The following is a 19389-nucleotide window of genomic DNA, read 5'->3' as shown; positions in this document are numbered from 1 at the left end:
TATTTTAAAATCTAGGTAGGATGTTTCTTATTTTGCAAAAAGGGTTTAATGAAACTTACTATAGCTGACAACATGGGTCTTAATTTATGGAATCTGTCTTCTGTCTATGCTTTTCAAAACTTTTTAGCCCTCTCCGCTCTTCCACTTCTTTCTGCCACCTCTCCAGGTGGCAGAAATATAAATATAATGTATATATAAATATATATATAAAATATAAATACAATATAAAAATATATATTTTTTTTAAAAAAAGGTAAAAGAAAAAAGACCATTTTAATGGCTTGATAAAGATGTTTAAAATGTGCAAAAGAGCATTTTTAGGCATCTGCTACAAGTCACTTCAGATTTCAAGCAGCTTTACTAATAGCATTCTTCAACTTTAATAGGCAACTTTTTCCTGTTTTTGTTAACATTCATTTTCTCTTTCCAAGTAAATGGAGAATAAAGCACACAGATTATGCAGAAACATCTTGTTAGACCAAAACAAAGTATTAAAAGAAAAACAGTGTGAATGGTATATAAATCATTATATTTTACACTACAACAATAAAAAGAATACTCCATATGACATAAGTATCCTCTAAAAAGGCCAGATTTACATTACTGTGAGAAGAATATGCAGTAACTTAAAAAGCCCAGTTCAGAATCAGCTTAGCTAATCAGAACCAGGCATATCTGAAATTTATAGCCGTTCTAACGGGATACAACCCATCCTATAGTTTTTGGCACTAAAACAGCTGTCCGCTATGAAAACCACAAGTAGACCACAGAGAAATTCTCTCTAGCCCAGCCAAAACTGGAGAGGGGACGTGAGAAGGGAAGAAAGCAGCTTCCATGGCTGCGCTGGGAGAAGAGAGGGAGAAGGGCTGCTACGAGGGGGCACACAAGCTGGTTTGACTCTTGCTACCCATTAAACATATTCAGTAATATTTATACACACCACATCTAAAATGCCTCAAAAACGTCTTAAAACTTCACTGGATTTCACAGACGCAAGCTCCTCTCTTCCCTGCCCCCCTCCCCCCGACACAGAAAACCCAACCAGAAAATTACATTCTGTTATACAGTTTTGATATTTTATGTATTTCCTCCTGTTCAAATTAAACCCCATGAGTGGGGATTAAAGTCCAATAAAACTTACTTAGTACAATATGGAAGTCTTACAATTAAATGCAAACACAGGAGAAAAAGTAAAACAACTCTGCTTCAAAAGTAAATAAATATGCCCACAAGAGAACATCAGTTTAACGCAGTCTTAATTCAATGGTTAATTTAAAGGAAAAAACCCACCCTCACAGAACCTGATACACAGAAGGAAAATCTTTGCAACAGCATTTTGTTCCTTCTTTCTCTGAAGAATTCTAAACATGCTCATAACCACATTAAAACAATTTTAAATATTTGTATTTAAAATTAAGAGTATATTTACTGAGGTCTAAATCACAGTTGCTCACAAGTTTAACCATTTGTTCAGTCTATAGTCCCCCTCCCTCTTAGGTACAAACTACCAGATAAAACCACTATCCACACTTTAGTACATAGGAAATTTAAAAATGCTGAATATATTAAAAAAAAAAAAAAGTAGATGCAACCTTGCAGTGTTACTTAGTATATTTAAAGGCCCTAAGTCGGTGGCAAGCTAAGCTAATTAAAAGATCCATCTAATCGGATCTTTCAAAAGTGTCCTTTAGGAAATAATGAAATAGCCTAGGTGACTAACTGCATACCGATTGCTAAAGTAGCTAACGTAGCTGCAGAGGATCCAGTCAAACAATATTTACAGATGCATACATATATACAAGAGAGATTAAACACACACAAATGAATTGCATTTTCTTCTATCTACTTGGAACTCTTACCTTGCTCCTCAGAGTATTTAACATTTCCCAAATAGCTGGAGATCCAAGGATTTCTGAACATGGTTGCACAAACAAAGGATTCAGCAAAGAGAAACTACAATAGCAGCTAATTCTCAAGCAGCCACAGCCCTAGGCCTGTCTTAGCAATATCATGTAGAGATTTTTCATAGCACAGGACCGGAGCTGTCAGGCTATCGCGTCCCAGGGAGTATAGTAAATGCATAGCAATAGGCTGCAAGCTGGAGCAGCTCAAGCCAGTAATCAGATTACAAACAGAAATTAGGCACATGAATGCTAAAACAGATTGGGCAATGGTGATTGGGAGATTTATAATATTACCACTTCAAAGATCCAGCCAAATCACACATAATATTCCTGCAAAATGAATGCAGAACCCCTAAATCCTCATACTAAAAAAACAAAACAAAAAAAACCCAAACCAAAACACACCAAAAAAACCCTCAAAACAGAACACCACACCTCCAAGAAGAGGAATAATTAGTTCCTATCTCTAATCAGGATAAACTGCAATGCTTGCTTGAGAAAAGCAGCATCCAGGCTGCCATTAAAAAAAAAAAAAACACAAAAAAAACCTCTGTTAATCATATCATTATGCTAAATATTTTGCCTAACTATTAGTTGGAACATTTAAAACAGACAAGATCTGTGGATAACATGTGAGCAAAATTACTGGTGGGGGTGGAGATTTAAGAACAGATACCAAAGCTTCAAATATTTTAATTCAAGACAGAAGGTGAAAAATCGCACAGAAGTACTGTCTAGCTACCATATTTTTTTATTAAGCATATTTGATGGATTTCGGATTGAAGACTCAGAAACCTTTATAGTTAAATTTGAAAGTCTGGAAGTATTTGTTCAAAATGGTGCAAATAACCCTGGCTCAGCCTTCCACACTGAAGTACCTGATTGCCTAACACACACAAAGAAGCATTAAATATGTGACTGAAACAGGTCCACGCATTCAACCCCATTGAACCAAAGTCCACTAGCTTCCCTCCAGCAGGTTTCTTGCCTTCAAAGAGATTTAAACTAGTACCAGTAGAAAACTCATCACAAGGCTGGGGTTGTCAGGACCATGAAAAGGCAGCTTAGAAACACAAGACAGAAGTTCTTGGCTTGTCTTGCCTGCTTTTATGGTAGTTGGCACAACAGGATCCTGATCCATGCTGGGAACCTCTATGTACAGGCAAAATATAAGCGATGATGCTGTGAAAGAGACTGCTTAACCACAAGTGAAAAATATAATCTGGCAAAACCCTACGAATTTCTTTTGGCTTAGCATGATGTTGTATTTAGCCTGTGTAGGTCATCAAAACACAGCTTTTCATACCAACAAGTTCTTGCAGTGCATAGAAGAATACGTACTCCACCTTGTGTAATGCCCCTGCTATTTGTATTATTTTTTAATTTATTTTAAAATGTGACCTTAACCAAAGCACCTTTTATTAACCAATCTTTCAACAGCCCAGAGCTCCCTAGAACGAGAGTCACCCAACACATGGAATAGGGCATTGAAGCCTGACTCATCAAATAATATCCCCTGCTCAGAAATATTTGATGGTACATACCACATTTTTTTCTTTGCCTGTAAGCTTACTGGCTCTTGTGTTTAATTCTAGCCACTTCACAGCACTAGTCACTGAACACAAACTGAACATTGCAGTGCTCTCTTGACCAGCTGTGAAGGTCTCCATGTACTTGAGTCTAGTACACACAAAAGCACTAACAAAAATATGAAATCTGTTGACAGCGGTCCAAACCTGCCATCAACCTGAAAATCCACTTTATGTCCTAGACATAAGTGTAGGTGTGCTTAAAACACAAAAATCAGACAGTGCAGAAATAACAAAGAAGCTGCTGGTAACAGCTAATGGGGACATTCCGGACCAGTATCTGTGTGGGTATATCAGTAAGAGAAGCGCCATTCTAGAAAGGTCCCCTCTTCCTGAACGCTGTTTGTGGGAAAAGCGTTTACTTGATCTTGTAAATACAGGTATTACCTGGAGCATTTTTAAGCACCTATAACACATCCTGGTGCCCATTAAGGGAACAGTTCGCATAAAGTGCAGATAAATAACACTAACTTGATAAATCTCGTGGCAGCAGTCTCTAGCAAGGTTGAAGGAGAAGTTGGACAATGCAACAGCTCACAGCTGCCAAGACAGACAGTCCTACCCGTTCCACCCTGCAGGACCTCCTGCTCCCCTACTGACCCAGTCGGATGACTGAACTGCTAGTAAATATTCCCTTTTATTTTTGCTGGGTATGCTTTTCAGGAGGTGCCAGAACAAAGAGAAAGGCACAGGATCCTATGACCATGAAAGGGATCAATCCTTCAAGCTAACAAAAGAGGTGACCTTAGCTTGATTGTCATCTCCATGTCTGGCGATATCCCATATGACAGAGAAGGAGAAGTGTGTGTGTGTATTTGTGGAGGAAGGGAACAGGTTTCCATATTCCTATGCTGTAATTATCTCCAACATTTTGTCCTCAACATCCTTCTGGTGAACATGTTGCAGAAGGTAAAGCACATAGAGCTGCACAAACACAGAAATGCTCTATAGAGTGCCTTTCACAAATGTGCATGTTTTAAACAGGTTCTTGCTTGTGCTGTTCAAATTCTACTCACAGGACACAGAAAGAGGACAACTTCTCCAACAGCTCTGGCTACCACCTGGGGAGGAATACTTGTGACAGGCTTTGGTACAAGTAGGACTCCTTTCCCTACTATTTACGGCTGCCAGGTCAAGATTACAGGAGCCTACTCATGGGAACAAAGGGAATTATTATAGACGAAAGTAAAATATGCAATAAAAGGAACACCTGTATCAAGGTCTTCACAAAAATCCCAGACATAGCCTAAAGTCTTGTTTCAAGCTCTCTTCATGTTAGGGTGGATGGTGATCACCAGTTATGGCTCTGTGCATGGTATCTATGAATTTGCATTAATGACACTGCCATTAATACTAAAACTGTGCTACTGTGCAGAATCTGTGATCTCAGAGCTTGTTCTGCTTCACTTCAAGATGAGAGGCAAATGTCAACACTGCTTCCAACGTTAAAACTCTTAAAGCCAAGAGATGCTGGAGCCGTAGGGTATTACACCAATGCTAATCACTTCGCACAGCCCACTGGGAAGATGATTGTATGTAACTGACAACTTCCCTCCTTCCCTTCCAGTTCTGGCACTGGAAAAGATAAAAACAGATAAAAACAGACACCAGGGTCCAGCAATGAAGAAAGAAGAAGAAAGAAATGAAGTCTTAGATTTAGCTTTTTGCTGCTTGTTCGGAAATGTTAGGTTTAAGAGCAAGTCTTTCCCAGAAGAAAATAAACTCAACTCAAAATACTTGATGAGGGATGAAGGAAGAGGATTTTGCCCTTCAAAGTGATCCACTCTCCAGGACCTAGAAGTATGCTCAGCCAAACTGTTACAAATCAGTAGTAATGTTCTTGTCCTCCTCTGCCATCATTAATTCTTGAGTATTAGCAGCCTCCAACATAAGCAAACAAAAAGAGAACAACAGTTCAGCCATTAGAAAGGGGAGCAGCCCAGCTAGAAGCTAAGTTTGCAGTCATCTGGGCAAAGAGCTAGAGGTTAAGCGTGCATACATTTCAAATCTGGGACTGCTCATGAAAGACCAGCTGGCAGCTAAATGTTGTTCTGAAGCTTCCCACAGGAAGAAAAGGAAAATATCTTCCTTTTGTCTGGCAAAACTAATCACTGTAATCAAAACTGGAGTTTAAACGGCTTGCAAAGCTGTTCCCAACTTACAGGGCTGTCAGCCCCAAAGCACTGAAGAGTTATGAATCAGGTCCCACCAAGATCAAGTCTTTTTTCTTTCTGAATTTTGATTGCTTATGAATTTATATTTAGAAGTGCTCTCTGTGATAAGGAGAACTAGATACTTTGTTGTGGCTTGCAGTTATTATAAAAACAAAAAATCAAAGAAGCCTGTGACAGCTGTTTGAAGAAAGCCTAAAAATTAAAAAAATCAAGAATGCAGAGGAAAGAAAACCAACAGTGACTGCAAAGAAACTTTCAGCAAATATGCTAGTTAGGTAAACAGGAATCTGAGCAGCATGGAAAACGGAGATGATCTGTATAAACACGATGATGAAATCATATTTACATCCACACTTCATAGATAGAGGTCTAAAGGAGCTCATGAATTTTATTTCGCTGCTCTGCTTCTGGACAAGGAGAGAGGGCACTTGAAATAGGAAGTCAAAGAGAGCTGTGCCAAAACTTGAGATGCTGTGGATGATCTCAGGAATGAAGGTCGGAAGAGAGAGCTAAACCTGACTGCTCTCTTCCATCGCTCCATCTGACCTCTTTGCCCAGGCTCCAGGCTACTCGCCCACCACAAGCCACTCTGTCAGGTTTTGGCACATAGGGATATATTTCCAGAAGTAAGTGGTAAGGCACTAGAAGACCATTCCTTTCCTTATTTTCTCTTTCCCCCACCCTCCAGCAAATTCTGCCAACGTGTTCAAGAAATCGTTTAGCCTAAAGCTAAGGGACAGGTCAAAAATCTATCAGATTACTTCAGTAGCATAATCACTTAACATGAAGTTATTGTCTCAAATCATGTTCAAGAGTCTCAGCTTGCAAAAAGAATGTGTGTTCTTGGTTGGCAATGCCAGTCTGTTTTCTCTTTTCTATGCAAACTCCATATACGTAGGCAAAGTGATATTCTCATTTCTGAATGGAGGCCACTTGTACAGACTTTTAAGGTAGAATAGTTTCATGACATGGTATCATTTCTCCAGGGAAAAGCAAGTTTAATCCTTTTTACTTTGCTTTTTTCTCCACTTCCGCTTTTTTGAATAATGATCCTGGCAAGAAGATTTCCGCTTTTTGGGTAGTGATTATGTTTTGGACAAGTTTTCAGATAAACTTCAGCACTGTGTTACCTGTGTGGTGTACTTTAAAACAGGTCATGTGCAAAGAGATTAAAAAAGATTATTAGTAAGCATTGTACAGGGGACAAAGTTTTTTTAGGAGAAGGTGACAGATGTGTTAGAAGAATATGGATGGTCTTTTTGTACTGAATATGTACTCATGTGCTCTGGGAAAAGGGAGAATAACAGCTATTTTTCCATGTGTACTCTAAAAAGCCTTTCTGTCTCTGGATCGCTATTTCAGATTTCAAGAAATCTCACTCAAGTCATTAATTACAGCACTCAAAGTCTCTTGAAAGGAGGTTTGGGTACCTTTCATTCTTGCAACACATTTCAGAATAAGGATCATGAAGGCAATGTTCCCCTGCATGCCTACATCTCATATCACTGTTCACAAAACCATATGACAAGACTGTGGTATAATTAAAGATCTTCAAGGTTTTCCTCTTTAGGAGTAGCATCAGTCTAGACTAGCTCCTTAAAGGAAGTTCAAAGGCCACACAACCCTCTCACATGGGGTAATCAGCTATACCAGTGAGGCACATTATCCGAATTGAGTCAGATCTATTTGTCTGCAGGCCCGAAACAATAACAGAAGATGTCAGGTGTGCACAGGGCCGGGGTTAGGCATGGAATAAGCAAACGGCTGGAACGGAGGAATAACACAGGAACACATCCCCGCAGCATGTACAATTTAAATGATTAAACAGCCCGGGGAAAGACAGGTTTTTACCTAGCGAAACAGCATCTGAGAGCATTCCCGCTATGGCTCACTGTAAAGCAGCTGCAGTTCAGAACATGAAGGCACAGGGTCAGGCACAGCTCTGTGGACATCCGGCACTGAAGTCGTGACACAAGCAGCAGCTTCTTCTTTCCTGTTGCAGTGAACGAGAGCTTTGCTGCTGCAGCGACTGATGGCATAAGCCATCGCTGGGAGAGACTGCAAAACCGTCTGCCAAACAAGTGGCCAGGGTTTCTAGGACAGGCTTCCCCATCTCTAGATACTTTTAGTCTTTTCAATCTGTGCAAAACTTTCTGACAGAGTGCAATACAACCAACACAAAGCTGCCTCCTTGCCTGGAGTGGCAAATGGCCCCCTGCAGTTAAGGACACAAAAAGTACAGAGCTCCTGAGCTTTCTCCCGGCTGCTCTTGAACAACTCTGCGCTGCTATCAGCACTCATAAGAGCCCAATAAGGGAGCGGAGAGAGGCATGCATACCACAAGGAAGAATTTATAACAAAATTCTTTAGCTCTTCTCGATAGTCATCTAAGGAAAACACCAATTTTGTTTACCACTGTGATGTGACATTTTGCAGGCCACATCACATCCCTGCATACTTACCTTGAAATACAACTGCATTTTCAAGCCTCAGGCAGACAAAAAAATCCCATGACCCCAGCTCCCATCCTGTTTATAACATGTTGCAATGCTTTCTCAGAAAAGTAACTATTTAGTGAAAGAAATAAAGAAAAAGCATGTGCTTTATTCAAGAGCCCATGGTCAAGGTAGGACAGCTCAACTACGAGTAGTGTCACTGAAAATAACATCACCACAGATAAGCACGCATATCAAGCTTAAGCATGGCTAAGCAAAAACTAATAAGAAAAGAAAGCCTGGTTAGCACAGTGATGCTGCAGTTCTGGAGCCTGTTCTCTAGAGGGAAGGTTTAAATTCATAGCAGCGATGGCCTTTATTGCCCTCAGAGACTCCATAGTCCCCTGCAAAAATCACAAATGTGCCCAGTGCTCAGGAGGGTACACATCACTAATAACAGTTAATCACAAGTCAGATCTGAAGAGCTACTCTAGAGCTGCACATGAAAGCTTGCACAGCACCTGCCTGCACTGTACTTGTCTAAAAATATGGGGATTTTACTAAGGGAAAAACACAGACTTTTTTTTTTTTGAAGCCTTCTTCGATGCGAAAGTTGGTTTTTATGAGGTGGGTATAAAGCAATCTAGTCAAGTCCTGGTTTGCACATAGGTAACACGTGCCAATATTCCCCTTCTCCTGGGAGCAGGGTCATTCCTTTAGCTAGTAACAGTCTTCCAATAAAGGGCATAAAACTGCACAAGAGAGAAAGAAGAAACAAGTCCCGAAGCCTCTCTCACACGAAAAATCATTGCTCTTAGTTCAGGTGTGTCTCTGAGAGCAGGCAGCACAAGGAATGAAAACATACTTCACAAAGGCGACTGCAAAGTATTCCCGTATATGGAATGACAGTGTGAATTGGCATCCTAAGGTTATAACCAAGCACATGAAAAATATGTCAGGAAAGAGAACTACAGTTATTAACATTTACATGGAAGGATATGTATTTTTTTAAAGCTATGTCTAGCATAATATTTGGTATTTGCCAAGCAGAGTTCAGTCTGACAGCTGCACTCGGCAGCAGCAGCTCCCTGTCAGCGCCGCAGTACTGGGTCGTATCTCGAGGGGCCTGGGCTGGATCCGTTCTGGGCTGCGCCCTCTCTGCCGCCATCCAGCATGTTCCGTCCCCAGACGCCGCCGCAGCAACTTGCCTAATAAGGCCACGCGCGAGTTGACTGGCTGGCTTATAGGTCACCCAGTGTTTACCTTACGAGCCGGCAGCGCAGCGGCAGCTGGAGCCGACCTCCCCTTGGGCAGGCGGAGGGGGTTCGGCCAGCCCTCCTCGACTGCCGTGCCACTGCACTGCCACCCCCGGGCTGGCTCAGCCACGGGAATCTCGGCAGATCCGCACTGCTCAGGAGCTCTCGCTGCTCCTACACCAGAGGTTAAGCTCAGCCAGCAGCTCACAGCTGACGGAGATCACACTTCAGTTTTACCACTGCAGCAAGTTCAGCTACGGTTTTCACCACAGCACATTTTAGGACCACCAGACTGAAAAAATAATCCGGTTTCTCACTGTATGAATTGCTTGAAAGTAGGCCAGCAGCGTGGGGATAAACAGACACCTTCACAGCTCCAAGACAGCAGACAGGTACTTGTCACGCACTAGAACCAAGTGAACTAGATGAAAGCTAGGTACAGATACTCATTTGAACACTACTATTCAATTATTTAGCACTCTTGATCAGTTCTGGCAAGATTCACGGCAATTCAGACAGATGGCTTCAAAAGTAATTATTTACTCTCCCCAAAATAGCTATCTGGCAAAAAAGCGCTGCTTATGCTGCTTGCTGCCTCTCCTGTGATTGAGACTAGTTTTTCCTTTATTGCCTCTCAAAGGCAATTTCGAGATGCCAGATCTGGACACCATCCTACCCTCTTTCCCAGCACAGAGTCTGCAAGTAAAGCCACAAGACCTCTCTGTGGTCAGAGCTGCAGACAGCAGAGAACAGCACAGGTCACCCGCTCCAGCAGCACTGCCCTGAGCCCCTGCCCGTGGCCACGCAGGGGGGCCTGTTTCCTACAGGTCAGTACACACAGTGCAATCCTCTCCTTCATTCCCCCATGTCTGGCACTGAACAGTACACTACCAGGATGGTTCAGATGTTATTTGTACCCTGATATTTCTAAAATCAGCATCTAGTCTTCTAAGTGCTTTGCTGCCCTGAATGAAGCATCCCAGCGAGCTCACTGCCAGGGTGCTGGCAGGGACTGTCCCGGGGCAGCAGGGACAGGCACAGAGGGCGCAGCTCTGCAGGAGAGCACTGGAGAGCGAATGGAGGATCCTGCACATTGCCCTGAAGACTTTCAGTTCCTGTGTTTTGTCAACTCCATGTCACAGCTCCTTCGAAAAATAACACCACCCTGTAAGGCAAAATACCTGCTTAGTACTACCAGATGCAACAATATATTTACCAAACAATTCTCAGAACTCTCAAAATCTCTAACATGCTGGGAGTAAAACCAAACCATCATTATCAGCCCACTGAAAGAAACCAAACTACAACAGTGATGTCCTGTTCCTGCAATGAACCCAGGGTTCACACTATTATAATCAAAAAGTGATAGCATATATTGGCGACTCACTCTTTAAATAGTGCATGTTAAAAAAATGCAGCTGGGAATCATGCTAGAGTTTGTAAGCTCAGTCATCATCATATTGAGCCAAAGCTGCGCTCAGATGCACACACAGATCTTGGCTCAGAACTGCTGATTTTCTGCTAAAAATCTATTCTCACCCAACATATTTTCCACTAATAGAAAGAAATGGGGCATACACATCCAAAAAAGAGCCAGTCAGACATGATTACACACAAGTCATTCTAAATTAAGCTAACTCACTTTGTGTCCAATTTGCTTAGATCAGCACTATGCTCTTCTGACTATCTAATATCAATAATGAATGCTGTAGGAAACTAAGCAACACACTACGAATGAGGTGGACTGGTTTGTGCACTTTAGATCTTCCTAAAACTCTGTTAACAGAAGTCAGGATAGCCCTGAACTATGGAAGTCAGTCACACTTCACAGGCATCCAGTATGGGACAACAAAAAACTTAACAGGCTTGCACTACTTGCTAGAGGACATGGGTCCACCCATTCAGTTCTGGTCTCTCAGAATACACACTGACAAACCCAAAGGACCAGGGGGAACAATGTCTCTCCTCTTGGTTAAAAAAGAGAATCTCAGTAAACTCAGGGACATCCAGAAAAAACACTGTGACACCCTCACAGGTTACTGCTTATTTGGCACCAGTAATTTAGGACTGTTTGTGTAACTACGTACTAGCAAATGCTTTCAAATGCTTTTATGCTTCTGCAGTTTTAATTTTAAATGGGAGGTAAAGTAACAGCTGACTTCTGTCCATTGTAACACTCCCGTTTTCCATCTTCGCTCACAGACGTTAAGAATTCCAAAAAGACAGGCTTCAGGAAGGAATTTTTGGGACAGTTTAGAAATACAGCAGTATCTTCTCCACTGTGCTAAAGATGGAAAAAAATGAAAAAAGAATTAACATTTTTTAATCTGTCTTTTGAATATCTTAAATGCACAAGGACACGTAAGTGGTACAAAGTCACTCTCACAAAGAAGCATGGCTTTTTCATTGCTCAAGACAAAGTACAGTTATTGGACTCGGGTCTACCCGACTGGTACAGAGATATAGAGTGAAGTTCTCACTGAAATCTTCAAGAACAGGGTGGAAAAGTAAATTCAGCAAAATCTACGCATGTCAAAGGCAATGCTGAAAGAACAGAGTAATGGTTCATGTAAGACCTCTACTTTAAATCAAGGCTGAAGAATATTTTCCGCGCACACTCTGCCAAATAGGCCACTTCCTCTAGTGACCTTACAAGAGTCAACTACCACCCCAGGCCTCGGTCACACAGGAGGAAACACAGCTACCACGTAATCAACAATAATGTGCTGCAGGCACGCACCGCCCAGAAGACAGATGGGGTTTCAGTGAGGTAACTGGGAGGTGTTCTTCCCCTGGTGGTACAGAAGGCCAGTTCAAGCTCAAAAGCAAAACATCATGACTTTGTTCAAATGAAATGGAGTGAGCAGAGAAAACAGCCTACAAATGAAAGAACAAGGGCAGTTGCCTGGGGAGTTGAGAGGTTTGTTATAGTCCAGCCTCCCTGAGCCACCTTGGGGATATAGAGAGGACAGCCTTCAAGGCTGGTGCAACCTTACTGCCTGGGTGATGGGTGGGAAGGAGGGCTCTGCCACACCACAGCTTTTGCTGCCACATGGGAGGTGCTCAGATGTACTTGGCCCAAAATTCACACATCTTGCTGAGACTACAACTGCCATTCCCAGCTCTACTTCTTCTTCTGTCCTAGCTCTCATCTTTGCCAAACCTTCTCTGATTTAATTTCTGCTGCCTTCTGCATACCTCCACCTTCCTCCTGTACCCCACCCTACGGGCAATACCACCATACTTGTACTCTTCAGTGTTCCCAAATCTACTTGCACTCTCCACTGGCTCTTCTCCAGCTCCCACTGCAGACTCTCCCATTAGAGATCCAATGGCTTTCTTCTCCCACTCTACTCCTTCCCCAAACCAGGCCACCTTCCTGAGCCGGGCTTTGTTTTCCTTCTCCAGGAGGTTTCCCTAAAGGGCTGTTCAATGAAGCACTCAATACATACTCCCTCCTTCCCTAGGTGAGATCTGCACATGGGAAACTGAGGATGTGCATTTGTGAGAGCTGAACCAACCCAGAGCACACAAAGCTGAACTTCAGCACCACACTACAGAGCAGGCCAACAACCGAAGGGTGATGATGTAAGCATGCTGATGGTCTTGGACACTTTTCTTTTGTAGGTAAACTCCCTTCATCAGTCAACTTGTTTGTCCCATGCAGAGCACTAAAGGAATGCTATGCTGTTTGAAGCAGTGAGTGCGTGTAATGGAAAAAAGATACATCCCTTAAAGGAGAAAAGGCAGGCAGCTTGAACAAATTAGAGCTGGAAAGAATGAAGGACTCCCTAGATCTCTTGATGGTCATTGGTTATTATAGTAATATATTACACTAACAGCCAGTTACAGAAAGGGTGCCAGACTAGGTCCTTGCAAGGCAGGCCTGCCAATCCAGGTTTTGAAAATATACCTACAGTAGTATTTCCTTAAAAGTGAGGCAAAACTACTTCTGAGGAATAGCACATTACCATTGAAGTCATGGACACGCACAGTGTAGTGCTTCTTAGCCAGCAGGACACAGCTCTGTGCCAGGTGATGCTACCAAATTCTCAGTGACCACGGGCCTGTCATGAGTGAAGGCAGCCTAGTGCTGAGCAACACACTCAGCCAGCTCAGCCCAGGCACCACAACACGCTCGGCTGCTGCAGGACAGGGCTCAGGGTAGGCACAAAACCCAGCAGGGAAACGGGGCAAGTTCTGCAGCAAGACTTCTCATTGCCACACTCTCCCTATCAAGGAACTTCCAGTTCTCAGGAGCAATGAGATGTCACAAGCCTTGGGGAATTTCGGAGTGCATGGACCCTGAGAAGCTTCATTGTTAAAACGCCCCATCATCCACACAGGCCCCACAGTCACAGCTCGTGATCCAAGCCATAAACAACTTCAGCACCTTATCAGAGAATATACAGGACAGGTACACAAGAAATTCACTGAAATGTACTTAGTCCATTGCCAGCACAGTGTCCTGCTCAGTTTGTAAAAGGTATTCTTATGGCATGAAAACAGTCCTCCTTCCTACAGCAGGGAGCCCCCAAGAGCCACTTGGGAACTTTATTTCAGCACACCAACACTACTGGCACATTTATTATTAAGTTCTATATCAACACCCCACAGAAAGGATTTTGAAGTCCAAGCAAGATGCTTGTTTTTCTCACTGCCTTCCTACATCTGGTCTGATTTTTCTAAGTGCTAATGGAAAAAACTGAATAAAATAAATCTGTACAAGAGCTACGTAATCCAGCAGCTTCCCTAAATAAATGACTGAACAATTTGCGTTGCACTTCAGCATACACATATTTTGCTTTGACTTAAAAAACCAAATTCTTAAATAGTCAAGTAAACAGAAAAAAGCTCAGTCAAGGCTACAATTCAAGACATTTGGACCATATTGTAAGTGTATTGTTTGCCAATGGCTTTAAGTCAAACTACAGCAGTGTTTTAAACTCCCATGGAAAGTATGCCTGCATTAAAACCCAGTACAAGAAACTTAAACATCCTGACAGCATGTGGCCATGCATGAGATCACTGTGAAAAGCTGCAGCATTTTCTTCAGCTCTTATTTTCCTTTCCTGGGAAGTCTGAAACCATAATCATCAGCTTATACCCAAAGTCTAGATGTCAAGACAGCACAGACTGGAGTATGTCCAGGAGTTGCATTAGCTTACAATATGCAGTAAAATAACAAAATCCTATCCAAGGAGATCTGGAGCATTAGAATGCTATTTAACGAAGGCTGAACAAAACTAGAGGATTGCTCCTAGAGAGGACACTATACAGGGTTTTCACTTGGAAAGCATAATTTTTATAATCGTTTTTATAGTCAAATTCTCACTTTCTTCCCTCAAGGGTGTGTGTGTGTGTATTGAAGTATTCTATTAAACAATTTGGCATACGTAAGTTTGCAACTAGTTGCTTTTTTGGGAGGTTTTTGTTTGCCAAGAGTTATATGTATTTCTTGCAAGTCATTATGAGGAACAGTGTGAGAACATCCAGTTTCTGATATTTCAAGAGTCTGAGGGTATATAAAAACCATCTGCATAGAAACTGGATTTTACAAAGTGTTCACAGGAAAAGTTTTGTTGGTTTGAGATTTTTTTAAAGATCTGTTTTCATTTATTGACTGCAAGAAAATTTTCCGGTAGAATAAACACACAACTCTTGATTAAAAGAATCTTATTCACCTATTATATCTTTTTGTCCTGTAATCAGGAAGCAAAAGAAGCAGAAGGCAGGCAGCTTGGTAAGTAACCTTGAAAAATGACCTCCAAACATAGAAAGGCAGGGAAGAGAAAGGAGGAGACTAAGGGATGACAAGGTGAATCAGCACCAGGAATGCCAGAAGTCTGCACCAGTGTAGACCACTGCGTTGTTTTATTTAAAAAGCCAAGCAGTGTTTCTCTCTGCTGAACTGTTAGCTGCAGTCCTTTTTTTTCTAATGGGTGAAGCATGCCAACCCTGAGGGTGTTCCACAGTCACTGCTTTGTGGCAAACACCTTAAAAGGAACATCCAGTAATACACGTTGTTAAATACTGTAACAAATTTATCCTCCCCAGAAAAATAAAACTTACATTTTGTTTCTATTTCCTTATCTAAAGGTTTAGCCGCTCCTGTTTGTAGACTTTTTTTTTCCTTACTATCTTAGATTGTGAAGAAAATAAACAAGTGTGGTTTCCTTACAGGATAGTTCAGTTTTCAAGTTCAGGGACTGCAGCAGGACTTTGATTTCAGTTCTCTTTGCTAAGAGACAGAGTTTGGAAAATAAGATGGTAAGAACAACTCAGAACAGACTTTGGATCTCATGATGTCAGAATAATGTACAGTTGTACCCATCTTTATCTACTGGGATTGTTACAAATACCTTTTTTCCCCCCTCCGCATTTTTAATTTCATCATTATGCCAGTTTATTTTCTCTCTTTCCAAGCACTGGTAGTATTAATGCATCAGGATGGGGTCCCATAAAAACTCTTATTCCACCTTTACAGAGAATGCTGGCTACTTTTGTAAAAGTACCTTTCATTTATGGCAATGTGCAGCCAATACACAAAAAAGACCTCATCTGTTAGAACTAAGCCACTCCATTAAGCTCCAGTTAGATTACATTTTTTTTTTCTGTAACTTGTTCCACATCAAAAATTATTTGAATGCCTAGTGCTGCTACTTCTTTCTGGACAAGTATTAAATCAGTATATTAGTCTTAGCTTCTAACATCAGCTTCTCTGTGAAACTGCTACACAGAGGCCACACTCAAGCCACTTAATACCTCAAGACCAGTCTTAGGGTGACTTGATGTCCAGCTTAGGTTTCCAGCCAGTCTCCTGAGGCCCATTGGACAGGTTACTAAAGTAGTGGTACTCCTGAAGTGGTTGTGGTGAAGGGCATTCACAACTAATTACAGGTAATTTCTTGAAAAATTTGAAAGCAAAACACAAAAACCTTGGCTCCAATGCTAGCCATGTGACTGAAAACTTACACGACTGAAGCACTGTGTGAAAGGGATATTTGAACATACCTTAATCTTTGAAAGTTTCTGTGAAACTGCCTCCAAGGAAGCTGGGACACAGATATGCCATATCCCACACATCAGGGATCATGGAAGATGTTGTGGTCTTTCCCTCAATGTATCCTACTTGCTGTTAAACTGCTCCAAACACATGACACCTTTTTTTTAAATTGTTAGTTCAGTAGGCTGGAGGAAACTGGCTTCTGGCAGAGGAAGACAAACGCTAGCACAGCTACACCCCTTTCCTGGCAAGTAATTTATCTGAATTAGATTAAGCCTTTTTGACCTTCTCCACCTCCCCAGAGCCTGGGTTAAATGCAAGGGTTACCTATCCAGCCCCTGGTACTAACTGGACACAGCTGAGTAAACAGCTCTGCCCTCTTAACATACAGCAGGGAGACTCAGGGAAAAAAAAAAAAACACAAAACAAACCAAAAAAACTCAGGCTTGTTCCTGGGACTCCTGACACCAAACAGCATAAATTGTTTGGAGCATTATAATTGCTATTGAACATCAGTTTTGCATAATAGAGCCATATACCTTAACTTTAAAAGCAACTGTTAATATATACAGAGGTTAATTTAGAACGCATTTGTACAGACAGCCAATTAAAAGGAACTAAGAAGTCAGACAAGCAAGTTAGAATATGACTTCTACTTCAACATGTTTAATCTGACACTGCTTCAACTATAATATTAACTATTTTAGAATAAAGCACTACAGAAAAATAGTGAAAAACTTTAGAAAAAGAGTAGCAAGTAGTTTTCCTCTGCTCTCCGCAGTGTACAGTCCAATATACATGGACAGTGCATCACCAGATGTGAATTGAATCCATGTTGATAAAGCATCCTAATTCAAAGCTTAAAACAGCACATGTCAACTATATTAGCAGCACAACTAAAGCATCTGTCATTCTGCAAAACCTTAAGATTGTTCTTTAATATTTCAACTCTGAATTTTGTTTCTGATTGAGGAAAATAATAGGTTAAAAAACTACTAGCATTCAGGGCTCTTTGTTAGAATAGATTTGATCTGATTTTGGAAGTAAATACTTTGTGTTGTTGTTGGGGTGTTTGTTTGTTTTAAGAACAAGCAATAAAGAGGTTCTTTTTTTTTCTGCCATTACTTTTACAACTATAACTCCTTAAGTTAGAAGTGTAGCATAAGGATGGAAACCAGCTGACAAAGAATGCCTGAAACTAGATTTGACTGATGAAGTTAATTTAGATAAACCTGACGCTATTTGTCTACAAATGACTGATCTTGCAATCTTGATTGTCAAAAAGACCTACAAAAATAAAACTTTCCAAAGAGAAGTCAAAGAACTAAAATTTCCCAGTTCCCCTAGATACTGAGAACAGCCATGGGCTCATCAGTTACTGGTTTTATAGTCTCCCCCCTGTTCAACAGGCTGTAAACTCCTTATTTCTTTCTCCACTAAAACGATTATCTTCTCACCCTCCACCAGCCACTAAAGGAATATCATACCAATGTGCTCTTCTTTGACAGTTCAATGCATGTCTGATTAAACTGAGTAGTTTTTTGTAACTTCTGTTTAACCTTCATATCTGCTGCTTCTATTTCAGACCCGATGAAGTGATGGGGTGCCTGCAAGCTTGTCTCATTTTTTCCCCCATACCAGCTGGTCTAATAAATTATCTCTTCCTAAGAACCTCACGTTAGCTATGTCATTAGATCATACACAGCAAAACACCATTATGTCAGTTCAAACTTGTATTAAACCCTGACAAAGAGTACTTCTGGCTTAAGAAATAACAAAAAGCAAAGTCAGCCAAACTGCTATAATACCTTGCATGATAAAGGCAGCCATTCAACTTCTCTGCTCATCACATAGATGAGAGTTTAAATGCATAGAAAGGCTCACTTATTAAATACCCTCCAGGAACAAAAGCATTTTCTGTTTCAATTGCTCTAAATGTAGAAAAAAAATATATCGATTGGACATTTTAAGAAGTTTGAGGTGACTCCTGGGCTGATGGTCAGGTTCCTAAACTGTCTGCTACAGAGCATGAGTGTAAAACAACCAGTTTGTATTAGTTAAATTTAAAAGCAACTTTTTCTATTAATCTGAGAAAGGGAAGCGGGGCCGGGGGAGGATGGGGAAGGAACAGTTTGTTGCAGATAAATCACCTCTTTTCAATCCATGGGTAAAAGGTCCTTTTTAATTTTTTTTTAAGGTCCGGCAGTTGGAGGCTTAGCTCCCCTTCCAGACATGCCTTTATTTGGAAACAATGCAGGAGCAGGCAGGGCCGGGCAGGGCTTTTTCATAAATGCTGCCTGGCCACATGCAAACCAATAACTTTGCAAAATGAGTGGCAGCTCCACACAATCAACACAGCCATACGCTCCTCTAACGAACCCTGTACAAAAACAAATGCGGAGATTATGGTTTGACAAAGCAAACAAACCAACCAACCAAAAAACAACTTTCTAAGCGCTTATTAGTGATTAAAAAAAAAAGAGAATTAAAGTATCTGATTTTAGGCAGGGACCAGAGCTCCACATAAATCCTGCTAAACTTGAAGCTCACACAACTACACTTTTTAGGACACTTATTGCCTATATCACAGTGCTGTCTTCAGGACTGCAGTGTGTTTGCTCTGGAGAGCAAGGACTGGCTCCAGATCAGAGGGCACAGTCGTATGAAATGCACAGGCAGCACTGGCTCTGAATGAGGGGGAGACAGGGAGCCAACTGAAGTGCTGACAAATTACTGGACATAAAACTTCAAATTGGGCACCATCAATGGACCAAAATGCAGGAACAAGACGTGGCTCATGTCGGTGTCAGCACTGGTTTGTTCACTGCAATACCTGCAAGATGGTTCCTTGAGATCACATCCCCCTTCACTCTACAGACTATATTTACACAGCCGATGACCAGCCCACTTTGACAAAAATAAACAGAACTAAAACTTGAAGCCAGCCATCTTCCTGATACTCCTGTCTTCCAGGAGTCTCTGGAACATTAGCAGCAGAGGAGACCAAGTGAGAGTAGGAGACCCC

At 41.4% G+C, this 19389-nt stretch overlaps 1 protein-coding gene across 23 annotated transcripts in view; it reads right to left on the bottom strand.

Moving 5' to 3' along the window:
* Nucleotides 1-19389, bottom strand: part of SVIL (supervillin) — a 141332-nt gene that overhangs the window by 71519 nt on the left and 50424 nt on the right. The window contains exon 1 of one of the 23 annotated variants that reach the window (XM_071805272.1): nucleotides 1860-1935. The exons of the other annotated variants lie outside the window; for them this stretch is intronic. Within the exon in view, the coding sequence (XP_071661373.1) occupies nucleotides 1860-1920 (61 nt within the window). The 5' untranslated portion in view covers nucleotides 1921-1935. Of the gene's footprint in view, nucleotides 1-1859; nucleotides 1936-19389 lie in introns of those variants that run through there. 23 annotated transcript variants of the gene reach the window in all.

This window comes from Patagioenas fasciata, chromosome 2 (assembly GCF_037038585.1).
Source record: "Patagioenas fasciata isolate bPatFas1 chromosome 2, bPatFas1.hap1, whole genome shotgun sequence".
Taxonomy (NCBI): Eukaryota; Metazoa; Chordata; class Aves; order Columbiformes; family Columbidae; genus Patagioenas; species Patagioenas fasciata.
This window is presented reverse-complemented; position numbering and strand designations above follow the sequence as displayed.